The sequence below is a fragment of the Nilaparvata lugens genome, chromosome X, assembly GCF_014356525.2.
Source record: "Nilaparvata lugens isolate BPH chromosome X, ASM1435652v1, whole genome shotgun sequence".
NCBI classification, from domain to species: Eukaryota; Metazoa; Arthropoda; class Insecta; order Hemiptera; family Delphacidae; genus Nilaparvata; species Nilaparvata lugens.
Window position 1 is genome coordinate 8,649,891 of NC_052518.1, and position 15,765 is coordinate 8,665,655.

A 15,765-nucleotide genomic window follows, 5' to 3' on the forward strand; every position below is an offset into this window, starting at 1 on the left:
TTTTGCAATGCATTACGGGATCGTGTCATGACCGGTATTTATAGACCTTGGAATTAATGAATATGTAGTCAATAATACATTATACTGTTTCCTATTTATAACAAAAGATTCCCTTTGAATCTTTTCAATGAATCGTTTTTCTTCTATTCTTGAAAAATATCTAGGAAAAAATATTATTATTTGAGATGTACTCACCACATGAAGAGAATCGGAGTCAGAGCGTCTGAGCACATCATGCCTTTGCCCAGCTGCCGACACAGCTGCGGCGGCCGTCAGCTGATTGTAATGATGGGCAGCCGTCTGGTGCAGACTGTTGAGGGTGGCCTGACTGTAGGGGTCGGCCAGGTAATCCATGGCGGCCGTGGCGGGGCTCTGGGCTGCGGCGGATGCTCCGTGGGCCCCGCCGTGATGCTGGTGGTGGTGGTGTGCGGGGGGAAATGGTGGGGGAAAATAAGGGGGCTGTCAACAGAAATTAGAGTCCAAAATCAGTGCCAAATTCAACAGAACAAACTCTAGATTCAGTTGAATGAAAAAGATTAAGGAATTGTCAAAAACCACAGATTTATTGATACTTGGAAAGATGTGGTTTATAAGAGATTGACAATGGAGTTACAACCGAAACCGTTCTTTGTAAGTATCAATAAATCTGTGGTTTTTTGACAATTTCTTAGTCTTTTTCATTCAATATGAATAATTACCACAATATCAACTACACAAAAAATTTAGATTCAGTGATTTTTGTTCATTTCCACAAATCGAACTAAAATTTATTTCTGACACTGTAATAAAAATGAAAATAGTATCCTTTATTTTTAGGGAAACACCTTTTACTGCTTTCTATTTCAATTAATAATTGAATAATAATTAATAATTATTAAGAAGCCCTTGTTATTCTTTTATTCTTACACAGTGTTTGTTGAGATGTATTGATATTTATCCAATGATGAAAACACAAGGATATACACAAATATCACGAATTGATTTGGAGAAAATCTCAAATATGCTTCAACACCTACAAGTTTATCTCACACTAAAGATGAGACCTAGATGTTGGAACATATTTGTGTTATTCTCCAAATAAATTCGTGATGTATGGGCATATCTTTGTGTTTTCATCCAAATATACTTCCTCAAACAACACTAATAGTGACATAGCCTTATAGACATTGGCATTCCTCACCATGATTATTGATACAGAGTTATTAACAGCGGTTATATCCACACAAAGCAAACGGGTCTCATGTACGCATGCATATCGAAACGTATTCACTTAATTTTCGCGATGGATTCCGAAGAAGAAGAAGTATTTCTGTTGGGGTAGTTGAAAATATAATTGGAAGCGAAAGTAATGGGTTCATTTCATCCCTTGATCAGCGATTTGCAATACAATATTGTATTCTTATTACTCACAAACGCGTTTCAGTATGATATTCCGATAATTTAAAGATTTTCCAGGATCTCGGAGTCACTTTTTGATTATCTGGATTCAGATCCACTAATAATAAGAAAGATCATCAACTTCGGGCTAGTTTTAAGTGGAAGAGAAACTAAGAAATATATTAAATTAGGCAATCAAATGACAAGTTACGTCATCTAGAATGTTGTCAAGTGTGAGTTTTCCATTGAAACTAATATCAATAAATCTATTTCCACAAACTATTAATAATCTACATAGTGATATTTGAATTTTTAACATCATTGTTTTTTATCAGCTCTGTGAACTCTCACACAGTGGCACTTCATCGTCTTTCACGTGGACTTCCTTCACAATCACTCGAATACCAAAGGTGGACATTCAAATATAAATCAATAAATAAGAAAATAATTTTCTGTTGGTCTACTCTTCTTTGTCATATTGCTTCAATCTGTCAACATTTATAAAATGTTACTGTCTTCTGATTATTCAGTTAGTTTATTTATTTACTTTTTCATTTTTTATTGAATACATTGAACTTCTGTAAAACAAGTGTATGGACTTGCCCGAACATAAAATGAGATAATCTACCCTAATCTAAACTCTCAACCTCCATATGATTTTTGACCTTAGAAACCTTTATGAACAATTTCGTAACCCATTTATGATAATCAGTTGAAAAATACCTGTCAAAGTACAATAAAAACTCAGTCCGATTAGTTCAAAAACGTGTGAAAATCAAAGGTCCAAATTAATCCAAAAGTACTTGAAGTGATGTAATGAAAAATCCTGTCAAAATTCGATTTCCGGGTTGTACCTTCACTTTTGCTGCGCTAAATGTCCTACATATCCTTGATTATATTTAATTGAAATGAATTGGATTTTCTGCGAAAAGATAATAATGTGTCCATTGATTTTTCATAGAATCTAGGTTTTCATTTGAATCTGAAATTGTCTTTCCTTAAAGCACAGTAAAAAGTAAATACGTATGGCTTTTGTTGGTGGGGAGTCCCTTGCGGGGAGGTACCATCGCCTGAATATATAATTTAAGCCGTCAATGGGCCCTTACGACTGTCATACTTCAGCCGGGACCGACAGAACGTGCCCATCTCACGGGAGTGATCTGGTTAAAAAACTTTTGGTATTGAGAGGGTTTGAACCCGGGATCTCTATGCTGCTACGCAGGCACTCTATCCACTAGACCACGGATCACTCACGGTGAAAACCTATTAACAAAATACTGTTGGTTTCATCACTGTATGTTTGAAAGTCAGTGTTATTCACTTTGTTCTACACACAGTAATCAACTTAGGACCGAATTCACCAAACTGAAAACTTGGTTCGAGTGCCAGTAGATTCTATATAAACGAATAGATATTTCGCACCTAGAGCAGAAAATGAGATTTTTCCGGCTCGAAATCGGTTTTCAAGTCCGAGGCCGTAGGCCGAGGACTAGAAAAGATTGAGAGCCGGAAAAACATTTTTGCCCGTGATGCGAACGATATTTTTCGCCACACTACAGGTATTGCTGACAAAATAAATAAAGAATACTTGTTATCGTACCTATCTCTTGACTTATTAACTACAGACTTCCAAGCGGCTGGAAAGAAAACACTTTCTGGACTAGGCCGGAAAAGAAACCTTTTTCTTACATCAGACGAGAGTCGTCTGCAAACTAGATCTTTCAGATCTACGTAGGGACTGGAAAACAGCTGCTTTCTGTGCAGTGTGGCGAAAAAATCATATCACAAAACCAATTCAAAATCATCTGACTTGTACCCAACTGCCGCTTAAACCTAGTTTTCGTTTTTGGTGAATTTGGGCCTTAGTGAGTATGCTATTAGATCATGCCAGCCGTATTTTCACTTGGTTTAGTGCTATTCAATTTTTTCATTCAAATAGATAAAACCTATACAAATAGAAACACTAGCCTGTCTTCACAAACTGCATAGAAATTGATCTGATACTAAGGATACATTAGTTTGTCTGTCTGGCGATAGTTTTGTAAAAGCCTTTTAATAAAGCCATATCATGTGCATTCGTCAATAAAGAATATAAATTGATGAGGATTGCCCTGAAAGTATGTTGTATTAAAAGTGCTCATCCTTATAATACAAAAAGACTGCAATTCTCCTCAAAGAAAACCAGATATTCAGGTGCCTAGAGAAGCAACTGAAAAACTTTGAATACTTTGAATAAGCTTGGTGAACTGTAGTGACTACGGCAGCTCTGAAGCGGAACAAGAGAGAAAGAAAATGTACGAGAGTATCTGAGTTCATAGAGTTATGATACTACGATAGAGTTATGCAACGATGAACGATTATGAACATATTGAGGTGATTATATGATACTAAATATGACTGTATAATATAATAAATAAAAACAACTTGATATTGCCAAAACTACTGATTTATATTAACCATTTGTGATACTAGTTTCGGTTTTTACACCATTAACAATCTCTAGTAAACTTTAAACTTGAACATTGAGCAGCAATTTATACAGTATGAGTGAAGAACTACGATTGGCCAACAGCTGTTGACCAATGAAAGTTCAGCTTTCACTGTCATTGGCCGAGACTGAACACGCCCAAGTATTCCAAATATAGTCATGATAATGATTGAACAACAAACGGAGAGAGACTTAATAACTTAGTAAAATGATAAACAACACAGAATATTTATAGTCATTGTCATATCTATAGTGAGGTCCACGTTATAATGGCAGTGAAGAAAGATAGGAGAAAAACGTTGCCAATTCTCTCCATTTTGCCAATGACTGTACACAGCTGTTACTCAATTCATCCCATTAAATTTAATCTAATAATAGTTATCATTTCCTTGATAAAATAATTAATTTAATGTCAAATTAATCAAGAAAATATATTTTTTCATAAAATTCAAAAATTTGCTTTCATACCTGAGATCAGATTTTTTATTTATATACAAACCTGAAATGGCGGCTAATTTAAAAAGCTGTGATACAACAATCTGAATTTCAAAACAACAGAAAGTAAGTTATTTGGTAGGTATTCTATTCTAATTTCTTTTAAAAATAATAGAAAAATAGAAATCCTATTTAAAAATAGGTAATTTCAATGGATTAATTCTGAAATAACTTTTCAATATTATTTATACCGGTACGAGTAGGTCTAACTTATACGGGTAGGCTAACTGAAGCAAGGATGAAGTCCTGGATGGTTAGTTATAAACTTTTAAAATGTCATTTCAGGTATTTTAATTTGTGTTTCTCATACGGTAATGTTTAAAAATTATTTCATTGTTTCAAAAATACATTTTAAATCAATTATACGACTTGTGTACTCAAGTATTATGATAGAATGAAGAAAACAAATGGCGACTGAGAATTGTTTGGTCAGTTTTGTACAGTCACTGTCAAAAGTGAATATAAAATATTCTGGCAAATAGACAACATTGCAAAGCAAGAGAGATAGTGCTATCTGTTTTGTTGTATGATAGAAAAGGACAGCAACAGTATTGTCAATCATACACTACCATTATAATATGGACCTCACTATAGTCGAATATCTTCTTGTCGAATATATGATGTGTGAAGTGAGGAGGTAATGATTTGATATTGATATGCGGTTATGCTTCTATGCTTGAATTTAGGTTATTATTTAGGTATATTTGAATTTGTTCAGGTTGAATAGTTGAAGTCATGGCAGTGAAATTTACTTGGACTGTAGGTCTCACTGTTTTGTTGCAGATGACTTTTCAAATATATATATATATATATATTATATATATATATATTCTTTATCATAAGAAGCTCACATGGGTTCAGTTTGATAAGAAAAAAATCCTATCTAAACTAATTAACTTATAATATTGTTTAAATATAATAATGATGAGTAATAAGGATCTTCATATCGATTTATTAATGTTCTTGACTATTAGAATCACGGATTTGTTTCATATTAGAGGAGTATTTTTCAGGGGAATTTATTGTAAAACGTACACATTTATGTTTATTGTATAACGTACACATAAACTAATTAACTTCTAATATTGTTTCAAATATAATAGTGATAAGGAGTGATAAGGATCTTCATATCAATTTATTAATGTTCTTGACTATTAGAATCACGGATTTGTTTCATATTAGAGGAGTATTTTTCAGGGGAATTTATTGTAAAACGTACACATTCTGAAAATGAAATGTTCTAGAGGAAAACTCTTCTCTTGTATTAGAGGAGTAATTTTCAGGGAAATGTATTGTAGAATATTCACTTCCTGAAAATAAAATGTTTCAGAGAAGTACTCTCGTCTTGTATTAGAGGAGTAATTGTCAGGGGAATATGTTGGAAAATGTACAGGATTTACGTAAATAAAATGAATTTGAATTTCACGGACCTGTTTCTTGGTCTGAGTTTGGCATAGTGGACATGGAGAACGTAATATGAGTCAAACTAGAAGATTTGATTGTATGGTATGAGATGTTGTGATATTTTTCCATAATATAAATTTTTAAATTCATAAATTGAATTTCCTGTTCCTCCAATAACAACAAACTTATTAGTTCAGCTGAAGATGTGGTAGGTTTTACCATGAAACCTGGTTCTGAATTATAAATTAATTTTCGAATAAATAAAAGTGATATTGACAATATCAAAGTCTTATTCTTTCAAACTAGAAGAATTCAAAAGCCATAAACAACGCTCTGAGATCGTGCAGAAATTTTGATCAATTTAATTAATGCAGACAGAAAAATATAGATAGGATTGAGACCATTAAAAATATTCACTAATAGAGTTAAACGATTTCTGTTGACGAATCCAATATTTATGGAATAGAAGAGTTCTATGACGTAGTTGACAATATGCTTGATTAGCAACTAGGTATTCTTGTGAGTGAACTAGTCAATATGATTATGTCTTATGAGTGTGTTTTACTTATATTGTTGTGAAAATAAGTATATTTTTATGTTTTAATCTATTGTAATGAGTTCTTGCTTGTAATATTATGATTCAATCTATCATTGACATTTGTAATGCAATTGATGTTCTCAATTAGCTGCTGCAATAAAATATTTTGACTTTGACTTTGACTTGTATTACAGGATTAGTTTTCAGGGGATGCATTGTTGAATGTACACTTTCTGAAATTGAATGAATTTGAATTACACGGACTTGTTGTAGATTAGAGTAGTATTTTTCAGGGGGATGTATTGTAAAATGTTCTCTCTCTAAAAATAAGATGAATTTGAACCTCACCTGAAAATCAGTGGTATGCCCCATAGCCGCAGCCGCTGCAGCTGCTGCAGCCGCAGCTGCAGACCCTTGACCGCCATTACCGCCATTTCCGTTGGATCCGCCCCTGTGCGGATGATGGTGATGATGGTGGTGGTGGTGTCCCCCTGTGCCCCCAGGCGAGAAGGGGGAACCCGAATTGTTGCCACTGTTTGAGGATCCTCCGGCGGCAGAGGATCCCATCGATGCTATGGTGCCATGGCCTGTCAGCCTGTCCTGTGAACACAGACACAAAAAGTCCACTATTAGTTTCAACAAATAAAAGATTCATCAGTTTTGAGTTCCATCACGAACTGTGATAATTAATTCATGATTAATATTAAATGAAAATCCCAATTATTCATTAATTAGAAAAATGCAACTTCCAATTTTATCCACCTGTATTATTAATTCACTTAATATTCTCAAGGGCCAAGCCAAACGAAACGTTTTTTCAGACGTGTCGGCAGGGCAGGAAGCTCTCTGATTGGCTGATTTTATCAGCTGATTCTCAAAGACCATCCAATCAGCCAATCAGAGAGTTTCCTGACCCGTCGACTTGTCTGAAAAAGTATGGATAAGGGTAACCGACCACTGGAGCCGTATTCAACCGATCCGTTTGTCGTTGGATCGGACGAATCTGCCGGCCGTTAATTCGGCCGAATATGGTCGTCCATTGGAACCGTTTACGTCAGTCTAGTTCAGTAGTAGGCTGGTTGTCAATTATTACTGAATTAACTACTATCATAGCCACCAAAATTTCTCATAAACAATGATTATATTGAGATTTTAAAAACTGAGTAAACAAATATCCACTAAATTAGTTATTCATTATAATAATCTCAACTTCAGATCCTATTTGTTCAGGAATCTTTGTCCACAGATTCCTTTGAACATCACGACGATGATATCTTTTGTCTCGCATATCCCACAATGAAACATGCTCTTGAACCAAACTTATCAACTTTTCAGTGTCCATAGTTACAACCTTATAAAACAGAACAAGTTCAAAAAACAAGAACAGACAAGACTGTGAAGCAATTTTGAGGTTAGGATGATGTTGTCAGCTCGACTTCGTCCGGATAGAGCCGGAAAATCCTTTTCAATTCGGATCGGCCAGAGACGGCCGTGCACGGACCTGTTGCAATGGACGAGCATCTGTAGCTTTCTTTGTTGGGGGATCGTTCGGAAGAGTTCGGTAGTTTTCGGCCGATGATAGTTCGGACGAAATCGGTTCCAGTGGACGGCCCACCTTAGCCCTTATTGTTATGATTTTGAAATCCATAACTTGTCATTATATGATGTGAATCAATATAAATTTATAGTTTATTTATTGGATAGAGTAAACAATACAGTAGTCGAAAAAGAAAAAACAGGCTATTGCCCAAAACCTCTTCAATTTTCTAATTTTGTCTTAAATTGTCCAAATATTATGTAGGCTATGTCCATTTCAATTTATACACTGAATCATCAATCTACCTCAATATAGCCTGGTTTTCATTATTAGACTTAATGGTAGAGTTCCCTGGGTAAGTACTAAATAATATCTTGTGAACTCTCCCAATTTTAACGTTCATGGTAGAGTACTAGGTTTTAGTAGAGTAGAGTGGTATAGCACCATAGGATAGTACTCTACCACTTGCTTCCCCCACCACCGCTTCTCACTCTACTATACCACTACTATGCTAATGAAAACAGTCTCGAGCTAGTAGAGAAGAGTCGGGTAGAGTAGAGTAGAGTAGTTTTTAAGGATAGTTCTGTTCACTAGACAACACACTTAAATAAGTTGGAATCAAATTTCAAGATAGACAGCTGAAATCATGTGACATCGCATTACATACAGACAGTCTGTGTGATAACTTCCAATTGTCCTAAACCACAATTGTCCTAATCAACAGTCAGCTGTATGATGTGTCTACAAAGTATCTTCTTATGCACTTTCAGTGTTATATCCTCACTACTTCACTGTTATATCATCAAAAAGGATGTAGGAGTGAATCGATCTAGTAGGGCAACGACCTTGACCTGTATGATGGTTCAAATAATTTTGTGTTGAAAATTTAAAGTTAATTGATGAAACCAATCAAAATTAATCGTCGCACAAATAACCAAACCCACAAACAGACAACCAGAATCCAAATGAAATTTTTCTTCCTAGTAAATGATTCAATCCATCCTGTATAGATTCAATCCACCTCCTTTTTGGACATTAAAAACTGGGTTGCATTTTACTCCTGATCTACTTTAGAGAGTGAAGTGTGTTTGTTTATTTTACGTGTCGTATCTATACAAAGGGATCTATGAGAGGACTTGAAATTCAGATTGAATCTATACAAAGAATTACAATTTGAGTTTTCATAGTATACAGTTGTAGTTGGTTGGTAATTGTAATTGACCGAACGTAGTGTGGTCTATGTTTCAACTCGATTTGCTTTTGTCTGTCTGTATGTGACGCGATTACGGACAAACGCGTTGATAGAATTCTATGAGATTTGGCAGGAGTATTCCTTTTTCAACTGCGCGTCGATGTATACACAAGGTTTTTTGGAATTTTGCATTTTTAAGATAATATGAAAAGGAAAAGGAATTCCTCCACTCTGATATCACTATAGATATCAACTACTTTGAAGATAGGTTCAATCAGACTATAGAATTATTCATAATCAATCCGCTGTCAAGTGTATTAAGTTATATTCATTGCATGCATTACACAGATGTCTGGCCGTGTCTATTTCTATAAGGCAGGGTTTCAATATTTGTTATGATGCGTGCCCATCAGTATCAATATTCTCACAATTGAAAAACAAATTTAATAGGTGATTGAAAATATAATAAAAAATGATTAAATGAACTGAATAATGCCGGAGAAATAATAATATTCTTGATTGAAAAAAAAAATTTCAAATTAGTTTAGAAATATTTTTATCAGATGGATAATATTCATCATATGGGATACAAATTCAAACCTGAACTGAGTTATTTACATGAGTGAGTTTTTGATCTTGGAGAAAACAAATAACAGTATTTAAGAGTAAATTATGATTCAACTGTGAATTGTGATTCAACTGAATAAACTAGAACAAGTGACATCAGATACTTGTGGATGAGAATACTGCGTGAGGTCTACTGTTCACAGAACTACTGGTAATAATAGGTAATAATGGTTGGTAATAACATTCCTAATTTTCTCAGAAGGAATTGTTTAAAAGTCCTCAATTTCACGTTCAAAATTTCTCTGATGACAACGACAATTCCCTGTGGTAGCAAACTTGCCTCTGGTTCAAAAAGCTGCGAGATCAAATATCACTCCGACCAACACTGACCTTGAGAAAAAGGGATTAAAGCAGAGAGAAAACAAGAACAAGAGAGAAAAGTTCTCCCTTAGAGGGGCTGTTTTCCCACAAGCGGGAAACAGAGGTAAAATGGATTGATTGATAATCTATATTATTCATAGATCAATCATGTTTTTCATTTCTCTTTTTCTCATTATCCGGCACAAGAGACACACTCTTTCTCGTAAAATAATTCAACAATCATGTCCCCAGGCAAGATAGAGAGATCTATTGAAAGTGATGTAAAGAACGTTGAATTCACCAGTAATCGCTGTAATCTGTTCGAAAAATGCGCCAAAAAATGAAGGTAATGTATGTTTTGGTTTGAATCTGGAGGCTTTTCAGGTTCAGAAATTAAGCAGCCTAAAAGCGAAGATGCTTACATGTGTTAAGTCATGATTTAAAGAATGTGCAATGATATTATTTTATACATATGGATGCAAAAGTCGTTTGAACATAATCTATCATAATAAATGTACAATAAAAATCACAAAACAACTGAACAGTTCATAAAACATGTTACAAAAAAACTTCAAAAGTCAATCAGGAAGATCCAAATTGCGTAAAGTTTGTTCAAGTCTTTGAACAGTCTCTTAATACAATGTAGAGAGAATAGGACTAATTCTATTATATACTGTTCTCTCTGAATATAAAATAAAACACTGCAGATGCACATTGTGATGATAAATGTACAATAAAAATCACAAAACAACTGAACAGTTCATGAAACATGTTACAAAAAACATCATAAGTCAATCAGGAAGATCCGAATTGCGTAAAGTTTGTTCAAGTCTTTGAACAGTCTCTTAATACAATATAGAGAGAATAGGACTAATTCTATTATATTCTATTCTCTCTGAATATATTACAAAACACTACAGGTGCACAGTCATTGTGGAACTGGTGTTGTGAAAATTGCCTATCCTTCTCCTGAAACTACACTCAACTAAAATCTTCTCTCTGTACGGAATCTCATCGTCTGATGAAGATTTTGAGTTGGATGGGAGTATTGCACAAGACAATTATATCAAATACAACAAATTTTGTGTGGTATTTCTTTCCTACGATAATTCAGCATAGTATTCATCAACTCAAAATACTTTTGAAGCATGTTTAATGTTATAAACAATAGTTTTGAAGTTTTCTATACGATTATGGTGATTCGAAAATAATGCTACAATGACTAATTATCCACAATTCAATCAAGACCAGATATGTATCCAATACAACCTGATGAGCAAGTAACTACAGTAATTGAGTTTTATTTTCATTAATTTAATACAACAATTTATCAATTTAATACAATGATGTCAATAATTGTTGTTGAAATTTCTGAAAAATGTCAACATTTGAATAACCCATCCACATTTGTTTCTATTCATCAGAGATCATGGAACTATTCTAAATGAATTTGAATTATTGTCACATTCGTATTGAAATTTATCTTGTGAATAGCGTGTTTCTTCTCTCAAATTATTGAATTTCTGACTCATATATTTAGAAAATTGATTATTTAAGCTGGGTTTGATCTATCTAGTTTACTCCGTGTTCAGCACAACTCTACATAGGTATGAAGTACTCTACATAGTAGGTCTCAGCTATCTAAAATCAGCTGATTTAAAATAGTTGAGATCCCAGCTGGTGCAACTCAGAATTATTGGTTGATAACCTATATTATGAAGATCTTTTAATCACAATGATTTTATAATTTGATCACAATTTAGATCAATACTATAGTAGTGTCAAGATTGAAGTATATTTATTTATTTATTCATTGGATAGAGTAAAGAATGCAGTAGTCGGAAAAACAAAAACAGGCTACTGCCCAAAACTTCTTCAATTTCCTAATTTTGTCTTAAATTGTCCAATATTATAGGTTATGTCCATTTCAATTTATACACTAAATCATCAATCTGAATATAAAAATCAGAATAATAATATTGTGAATGATATAAGGATTCAAGAAATTCAAGGATTTTGATGAAGATAACTTCGTTATAATAAAGATAGACAGTTTCAGTGCATGTTTAGAATCATATGGATTTCAAAAGTAATTTGTATCATGTTTACCGGGAGCAGTCTTCTTTTTCTGAGAAATCTCATCGCGTTGCCTCTACTATAATTGACATGGAAATGCCTGCGGTAGTGTGACTCAAGAAAATACATGGCAAACTGGCGGTAGCAATCACGAAAATCGAAACCAAACTGAAGATGACTTCCTCGTGAGACCTATCTCTGTACACCTAGCATGCGCCCTATAATAAAATTATACAAGGAAATAAATTGCTCGCTTCCTATTGGCCGAGCTCCCACTCTATTATTTTAATATACTCGTGTATCGCACCGCGCATCGCTGTGTAAAAGCGTATGTTGAAATTTCATCTGTTACTGACATGTATCAACGGAGAGCTGGCCTTTTTATTTACAGCGATTTCATGTGAAATTGAATCATATTCATCGACAGTGCAATGCGCTCGAGAAAATGTGTAGAGAGAAACTTTTAGAAGTTTTAATGTGTGGTGAGCGTCAGATTCATGATGTCCATTGTTTCCTTTGAACACTCAAATTAAATTGAATATCCTAATACTCCACTGCAATTTTGAATCAACTAAACAATAAATTCGAGTAGTTGTTTTCGCTTGCGATGTATAAATTGGAAATTACGGGAAAGAATGGAATATACAAGATTTGAGTAAAAATCTCGAAGATTCGAGTAGAAACTTCATGAAGGTTGAAATAAAATTTGTGATTATTCAACGCAATTTAGTCTCTTAATACAAGAAGTTAGATGTCTACCAGTTAAATAAAAAGAAAATAAAAATCTCAGTACCCTTTTTTTGAAATATTTTATCACAACATGTTTCGGACATTTATGCCATTTTCAAGTCAAGACTTGAAAATGGCATAAATAATGACCGAAAATGTTGTGATAAAATATTTAAAAAAAGGGTACTGAGATTTTTATTTTTCGAACATTTATGCCATTTTCAAGTCAAGACTTGAAGTCAAGTCAAGACTTGAAAATGGCATAAATAATGACCGAAACATGTTGTGATAAAATATTTAAAAAAAGGGTACTGAGATTTTTATTTTCTTTATATTTATATTACAAGTAGCCCTACACAGAAAAGAGATAAAAAAGATGGTCTACCAGTTAGTTGCCTTCAAGAATTAATTTCCAAGTTAAACATGATCACGGATGAAAATTATTATGAGAAGAATTTCTTTGGATCTGAATGGTAAGATCCAAGTGATGCAGGATGATTATTTCAACTGCCTATGATGGAAATTTTCTGAATAAAGTGAGAGAAATCTTGCACTCTGAATACTGCAGTTTGAAAGATCTTTGAATCTTCTAATTTGCAGTTATATACTGATAACTTTTTATGTTAATGCAATATTAATTTAACAGTATTCATATGTCATTTGAAATATCTGAATGTCAGATTGTTAAGATCTCAGGACACAATTATTAATTGATACGAGTGAAGGAAGAATATCACAAACAATATCGGAGAGTACACTATGCTTCTGAAGTAGGAAATTCAGAAAAGTGTGGTACAGAATTTCTGTGGATTCCCTCTTATGCTAACTCTTTAAACAGTCTATGAGTAAGACCATAGCCACCTCTAATACAAGGCCGCGGCCTACGATATTGCAACGTCGCAGTACAGGCCTACAATCTAATAATACATGATTGGTGAAAAAGATCAGCTGTTACTTTTTTAAATCTTTTCCACCATTAGATTGTAGGCCTATACTGCGACGTTCCAATATCGTAGGCCGCGGCCTTGTATTAGAGGTGGCTATGGTAATACCCTATCTTGGTAAGTTCATTGGTAGATCTATCGGTAAATCTATTAGTGCTTCTCATGTACGATCAAATGTTTTGTTTGATTCATCCAAGGCACTACACATTCCAAGTTGAACAATTAGAGAACTACATATTTCAGATGGTTTTCTCGAATGTTTTCCTGTTTACCTCAGTCATCTCCGCATTCAGATCAGAGTTAAAATTCAGCTATCTCTAATACTTTTCATCGAAATCTATTTTACGCATTTGAATGAATTTGCATTGATGAATTACACATTGAATAAACATTAATTCTTCAGAGTGTATAGCATATCACATTAAATTATCATAGAATGTAGATTAGTAGTTTAGAGATGAGATTATAGTACAGTTTAGTCGTGAGGTCGCGGAGACTAGAATCGACTGGTCTGAGTGTCACCATTTGAAAACACATGCTGTGTCGAGAAGAGACTAGAGTTGCAGTCGCTTCTCGACATGAGTCGCGTAAGTGTGAGTTGAGCCTTTCAATCAAAACATCGCAGACATAATGCATCGCATTCAATCTTTGAACAAGTTTACGAAGTTTCCAGTCAGACACTTCCGGTTTTTGAATCACAATTGCAGAAATACTATAACAATATCCTTATTCATAAACTTCCAACTATTCTTTACTTTGAAACTTATCCATAACAAAAAATCACCCTCACTTCTATCATAATATTCAAATCCGAAGTTACTGGGTTCCAACTTGAATTTATCCACTTTTAGATGAGTTGTTTGTCAACCCTCAAAATTGGATAATTGTAACGTAATCCATTTTTTATTATTTATCTATTTATTTATTTATTTGCAATACAAATGAGACTAATGTAATAAAATTGGTAGATAAAATAATAAGGTAGTCCTTGTGCTATTTTTCTTCCAAATTTGTAGGTGACACAGTCCAAGATGAGGTTAGAATTTCACGTGTACAATTTACACAAAGTTCTAGTCAAAAATAAACATGAAAACTATAAATTTTGAATTTAGATGGCTTGAATTAATAGATTGATTAAAAATATTCCACTCAATTACCACTTGTAACAAATAATATTGAGTTATTTAAGAAAATTTGGAACCATTAAAGAAACACAAACTTGTAAACACTAAAGCTCAGCTGGAATGTATTTAACATTATTGCCTCACATTTAACTTCAAACAATTGATATCAAGTCATTTTTAGGATGGAATTCTCTCGTTTCCCTTATCATTTTAAATTGAAGATTGGAGGTGAACAATTCACTTCAACTCAAATCAAAATTTAATCAAAACATTTTGTAGATGGAATTTGTCTTATTCTCTTCATTAATAAAAATTGAACATTGAAACTTCAAATATAATGAAGTGGATCTCATCAAAGAATAGTATAAATAAAATAGCTATATATACTATCCTTGGATCTCATCCACTCTACTCAAACTGTATTGAATTATTTAGCGAGAAACATTTTTGTTTCAAATATATTTTCCTCTGAAAGGAGAAAGCTTCAAGAACATCAATGTGTGCACATGATATTGCGGTTGATTGGAACGTCAAACACGTATCAAGATGCTTCCAGCTATTGATTGATTCTTGTCTGCTTTCCTACAATTCTCAACTTTTCGTGAAAGGTTCTGATTTTGAAATGAAGCGAGCATTTCAAAGCTTCATCATTTTGATAACGTTCACGTATCTCAAGAGAACAGTACGTATGTCAGTAACAAATTTGATCAATTGTTACTGTCTGTCTTTCATATAATATGTTGTAACAAGAACTTCTCTAGCGTAGCCTAGGGGATTCAAACATCTGACATCAGAATAATATTGTACTCGATATTAAGATTCAGATTAAAGTTAACGTTGAGAAAGAGGTTGACTTTGAGGTTTGCATCTTATCTCGGATCGATCATGAATGAGACGTGCTCTTAGTACTCATAGATTGAACATTGAAACTTCA

The 15,765-nt window shown here is 33.7% G+C and overlaps 1 protein-coding gene across 5 annotated transcripts in view; it reads right to left on the reverse strand.

Annotated features, from left to right (window-relative positions):
• The window catches only part of LOC111064506 (transcription factor AP-2-epsilon), a 156,702-nt gene that overhangs the window by 54,921 nt on the left and 86,016 nt on the right, over positions 1 to 15,765 (reverse strand). For all 5 annotated transcript variants that reach the window (XM_039442351.1, XM_039442352.1, XM_039442350.1 and 2 more), the window contains 2 exons: positions 6,651 to 6,902; positions 196 to 459 (listed from right to left, as the gene is read on the reverse strand). In XM_039442351.1, the coding sequence (XP_039298285.1) occupies positions 196 to 459; positions 6,651 to 6,902 (516 nt within the window). The remainder of the gene's footprint in view (positions 1 to 195; positions 460 to 6,650; positions 6,903 to 15,765) is intronic.